Below are 6,000 nucleotides of genomic sequence, written 5' to 3'. Positions count from 1 at the left end.
AAAAAATCAAGAATAGTAAATATATAAATATACATATTAAGAAACAGACAAAAATGATAACTAAATAAGCTTTTACAGTATTTTCCAGCATACAAATCAATGTAGTATGTAGAGTTAAGATTCAAGCCTCGCCATTATCTTGCTAAGCCCTGGTGTATTTCACATGAAATTTTTAGTCCTCCTAAATCATCTTCATTGTATAAGTCAATCTATCTTGTTTTGGCTGTAAATTTGTCAGAAAAATTTGATTTGTATGCTAGAAAATATGGTAGTTTAATTTTATTATTATTGAACTGCAAAATTAAGGTGGATTGCCAGAATTGGTAGGGCAGTGGACTAAATACTTTGTGATAGTTACGTCAATACTGCTGAGGGCAACTGTTTTACATCCTTCCAAGTAATGAGTTTGATTTAATTACTTCATTAAAACAGTAGTCTTTATGGATCAGTTAAGGTACACAAATGTCATTCCAGAATCATGGGAGAACCTTGCTTCCAAGAGAGATACCTAGCTCAGCATGATCAGGAAGGTTCCAAAGCATCTGAGTAAACTGGCACAAGACAAGCTGAGCAGAAAGATAAGAGCTATGAAATTCCAGAGCTCTCATTGCAATAGCACAGAGTTTGAAAAATGTCTGCCCAATGTGAATAGGAGGTTTTACATTCATACTAGACTTGTCATCCACTCTTGGACATGCTGCCTGAATTCTCAAATCCATGAATAATGCCAAGGTTGTCACCATAGATAGACTGGCAAATTACTAACATAGTGAAAGTCTCTTTGCAGTAAAAATCATCTTCAACAATTACTATTGTCTTTAAAACAGAGACTTTTCTGTGAAAGTACAACTATATTGTTATGTGACTGTTTGAACGAGGGCAGCTAAATTATTTCTAAAAATCACCAAACTGTCAAAGGCCTCTTCAGCCAGCAAAATTACTTCTATGGCTTTCTTAGTTGACCATCATCATTGTTTTATTGTCTATTTTTCCATGCCTGCATAGGTCAGGTGGAATACATTGAAACATTTTCTATGGCTGGATGCCATTCCTGTCACCAACCCCCACCGGTTTCTAAACATGGTAATATTTCCCCATGGCCAGGCAAGTTTACATAGAATATTGGAATTGAATGACACAGCATGTATAACAGTGACATTCATTTACAGCTACCATGCAATATCAAGACAAGGAGACACAAACATTATATATATATATATGTATTTATTTAAATACACACACGACAAGCTTCTTATTATTTCCATCTACCAAATCCACTCACAAGGCTTTGGTGGGCCTGAGCTATAGAAGACACTTGTGCAAAGTGCCATGCAGTGGGACTGAACCAGAAAATGTGGCTGAGAAGCAAACATCTTGACCACACAGCCATACCTGCATCTTTACAATTATAATTCTATTCACATCTAGGATGCTTTAAAGGAATATTAAACTGATCCCTAGTACTTGATTTGTACTTGGCAAGATTTGAACTCAGACCATAAAATTCATTTTGTTTGACACTTTATGAATTCTGCCAGTCATTTGACCTGTTCAATGTAGCAGCAGAATCATACTTAACTATACTGTGTTTAAACCAGGGACCTCTGGAGTCAGTGCCACAATCACTACATAATCTGATTTAGATTTGGAGATTTGCTAAATCTGTTCAATGTGGCAACTAAATCATAACAACCATCATACAATCTTTAAAATATGAGGTACATAATGACTTATAATGAAGATAGAATAAACACAAGCAACATCAACACTAATTAGCCACCAAACTAATTAAAATTCAGTTTCAATGAAAAGAAAGTCATCAATGCTTACCAAAAATAGAAATAACGAGATAAAGTTTCTTTGCTCGGACATAGATATCAAAAATATGACTGTAGACAACCAGTACACCTGTAACGATAACAACATCAATATAAAATATTTTCTACATCAAAACAAGGCTTAACATCTATGTTGTATTACATCTTCAAACAATGATTTCTAACTCACAGTTTAACGCTTTGTGAGACAATTAGGGAACTATTACATAATGATTTGACTTGCTAGAAACAGCAGTCAAATTGTCTCAAATATACTCTGCAGTTTTGTTTTTTTTAAATGAGAGAACCCGATACCCAAAAAGGACAGAGTTATCATGGCTAGAATGCTGTCAATCACAGATTTACTCAATCAAGGCAGACAGAGTTATAAACAATGTTTTTTAGTAGGTCTGGAGAGAGGGGTAGTGACCATAATCTCTGAGTCTGGCAAGACTGATGCTGTTAATGGTCTGCATGAACTGAGGCAAGTTGATGACTGCAGGTAAGGCAGATGCATGGGAGTAGGAATTCAAGAGGGCTGACATTCTGAGGAGAAAAAGTTGAGTATATCGGTTAGTGTGGGCTTGTGGTAGCAGGGTTGGATACAATGTGGATGATGAAAGGAGAGATGAGTCAGTCAAGTGCTTCATGGGACCAGCCAGCTTTGAGAAGCAGAGACCCTTGTTGTAGCAGTTGGAAAATAACAGAGAGTAGACACAGTACCTTTGTGGGCCAAAGGCTGGAGCTTGTCAGAAAGTGACAGCATGCCAATTAGTTGAGTAACCTTTCCAAGAGAATGTGCGACTGTACTCTCCTGGAATTCTTCCAAACACCACTGCTTGCATTTTCCTCTTTAGAAGTCACCTGACAAGTTCAAACTTGGATAGGAAAGCAATTATGTCTCGAGTTCAAGAGGTGTGTAGGACAGTTGTAACGAATATAGGAATTATTCCTCGTTGAGAGAGAAGCAACCCTTACCTGGTAATATGACGTCGCCAAAGCCCAGAAGCGACTCCTGTACAAAACACACTGAGGGATGAGACGGAAACAAAGGAGGCACTCGGAAAACTAGAGGGAGCTGAAAATAAAAACAAAAAGGATTAGCTTCACTGATTATATATATATATGTAATTCCAAGTCCAAATCTCACTCAGGTTCACTTTGTCTTATATTGTTCTGGGATTGATAAAATAATTTCCAGTGAATAAAAAATCAGTACTCGGATTGATGTAAATAAACTATACAAGGTAGTATCCACCAGCGTGGCCACAGCCCAATGATGAAAACCAGTAAATTAATAAAAGTATGCAATATATGTGTGTATGTGTATACATATGTATATGTATACTCTCTAGTGACTTGATCTGTGTAGTGACAAAATTGCATGACATTTAAGTTGTAAAGTAAAAATTAAACAGAAGGGAAAACGAAATATATCCAAAAGTTTGTTATCTGGAATAAAGAAAAAATATAATGAATTCCAACTCCGCCACCACCACATTACCAATACAGAACAAAAATCAAAACAAAATCAAAACTGGGATTGATGCAAGACAAATAAGTATTAGTAAAGAACACTTCATTTTAGTTTTTCTTTTGCATACAACATACAACATATATCGAAATTTCACTTTAGATATATGTATTGATATGTATTGCTAGAAACAGCTAGGTTTGTTTGTTTTTTTCTAACATTTTACATAGTTCAACTTACACAAGTTAAAGTGTGAAAAACAAAACTGGAATTTTGGAAAAAGTTTCTTTAAGACTAGTTTTTAAACATTGAATGGTTATGGGACCCACTAGTAAGGGGTCCATGAATAAAAAATGGTTGAGAACCCCTAGTTCAGATTATCTTCAGTATTGTCATTTTCTTCTTTGACTTCAGTGGATTCTTCTATAAGAGAATAACATTGGTGGTTGAGAACTTGGACAACTGTCTACACCCCCATCTTGACTGACTGACTTTCTCAAAGCTTTTGAATTTGGAACAAGGTGTTTGCGATGTTCTATGCTTTTGATTTTGGGACGAGATGCTTACGATAGTATTCCAAAGACTGAAACAGATATATATCTTTCTCTGAACATGCATGTTATATAATGAAGTGCAGTGAGAACATTCAATGGAGGCCATCATCACTGCTATTATTGTTTTAATATCCCCTTTTCCATGCTCGCATATATCAACTGAAATTCATTGAGGCAGATTTCCTAAAGCTGGATGCTCTACCTATCAACAACCCTCACCTATTCCCAAGAAAGGTTTCCCACCCAATTCCACCTTAGTTGGGCAAGTTTCTACAGCAGACTGGAAATGGTTACAGCCATCAGATGATGTCAATACAAGGACACACACACTCTTTTCAGATTTCATCTACCAAATCTATTCACAAAGCTTTGGTCAGACCAGGTCTACAGAAGAAGGCACTTCCCTAAGGTGTCAAGCAGTGGAACTGAACTTTTGGTGAGGAAGTGAGCTACTTAGTCAAATATCCACAGAAAGGCTGATGTGTTGAAGTTATGGAAAGAGTTATTATACTGATGTGGTAGAGGCTTCTCAGAATGATGCACTCCACCTCCATCAATCTTAGGTTACTGATTAATCCATAACAGAGAAGTGGCTTTAAGGAGATTAGTTTTTATCAGCCTCTCCAACTGTTAAGAAATAAAGAACAACCACAAAGCTAATTAATAAAGTCTAATCATAGCCTCAATGTGTTTTGAACAGGTGATGTTTCTGGGTATTAGAAGCATCGCATTAACAGGTAAGAGAGGTTAACTTCGTTTTCGCTCAATTATTTCATCCCAAGGAAGAGGGGCAGGTCCCACATTCTTTGTACCTCCCATCATCAACTCAGGAGGTAGAGGAGTAATGATGAGTTGCAATGTGTACAACACAATAATACAATACAAAGTTAGTGGGAGAGGGTGTTGAGAGTAATGAGAGAAGTTGGATCTGGATAGAAATGGTATACAGAGGAAGAAGATCAGTTGTAATAGAAGTAGAAGAGACAATGAGAGACAGGGACTACATAATTTTCTGAAAATGACTAAGCAAGCATGGAGACAGTCTCCATGAAGATGATGACAGTGACAGGAAAAAGATAGCACCAAACAAATAGATCAATATGGACAATCTCTTCTCAGAAGGGAATGAAGCAGCAGAAAGATGGAGTGAGAATCTTTGGCAGTCTATAGTAGTGGTCCAAGAACTTACTGGACAAAAGAAGAGATTAATAATAATGATGATGATTATGATGATAAGAAAAAAGATCAAGCCTTCATGGAAGAGTAATGAAGAGTAGCTCCATAGCAAATAACGGGTTTTAACCAAATCAACCATCCTTATTTCATCTTCATCTCCTAACACAGCAACATCACCTGTTTTCATTTCCAATCCAATTCATGCAAACCTAAAACTGTTACTAACTTACTAATTCCAGTAAGTGTCATTATTTGCATCTGAAAACAATTGATCTTTAAACGAGGTCAGTATTGAGCCACTATATTTGTGATTGCTTGGTGAACCTCTGATATATAACTGTTTAGATATTTTCTTTGGTGGGTGGGGTGAGAGTAAACTCTTATAGGCACAGGTAATGACTGTGTGGTTAAGAAGTTTGCTAATGCAATCATGTGGTTTGGGGTTCAGTCCCACTATATGGCACCTTGGGTAAGTGTCTTCTGCTGTAGCTCCCAGGCTGACCAGTGCCTTGTGAGTGAATTTTGGTAGATGGAAACTGTGTGGAAGCCCATTGTGTATGTGTGTGTCCCACCACCACTTGACAATAAGTTTTGGTTTGTTTACATCCCTGTAAATTAGTGCTTTGGCAAAAGAGACTGATAGAACACCAGATTTAAAAAAAAAAAAAGGCGATAGCATCATCAACATAATCAGGGGATTCCAGTAATAACACAATATAAATCATTATGTCAAATTTCAAACTTATTTTGAAAAATTTCTTTTCAAAGTTGATGCAGTTAATAACCCCAATCTTAACTAAAACCATTTCAGAAAATGGACTTCACCCTCAGATCCAGACAAATAATTTTTAAAAAAAAGGTGTTGATAAAGTGCTGACCATCTACAAGGAACAAGTGCAATTTCCAACAATTGGAAATTGCATATATCTGGGATGCAACAGATCGATCCCTGACATGAATAAAGGTGCACTCCCAAAAC

The 6,000-nt window shown here is 36.5% G+C and overlaps 1 protein-coding gene across 6 annotated transcripts in view; it reads right to left on the bottom strand.

Annotated features, from left to right (window-relative positions):
• The window catches only part of LOC115218759 (signal peptide peptidase-like 2A), an 80,295-nt gene that overhangs the window by 7,693 nt on the left and 66,602 nt on the right, over nucleotides 1–6,000 (bottom strand). For all 6 annotated transcript variants that reach the window (XM_036508859.1, XM_029788677.2, XM_036508862.1 and 3 more), the window contains 2 exons: nucleotides 2,796–2,895; nucleotides 1,831–1,908 (listed from right to left, as the gene is read on the bottom strand). In XM_036508859.1, the coding sequence (XP_036364752.1) occupies nucleotides 1,831–1,908; nucleotides 2,796–2,895 (178 nt within the window). The remainder of the gene's footprint in view (nucleotides 1–1,830; nucleotides 1,909–2,795; nucleotides 2,896–6,000) is intronic.

The sequence above is a fragment of the Octopus sinensis genome, linkage group LG14 (genome assembly GCF_006345805.1).
Source record: "Octopus sinensis linkage group LG14, ASM634580v1, whole genome shotgun sequence".
NCBI lineage: Eukaryota > Metazoa > Mollusca > Cephalopoda > Octopoda > Octopodidae > Octopus > Octopus sinensis.
This window is presented reverse-complemented; position numbering and strand designations above follow the sequence as displayed.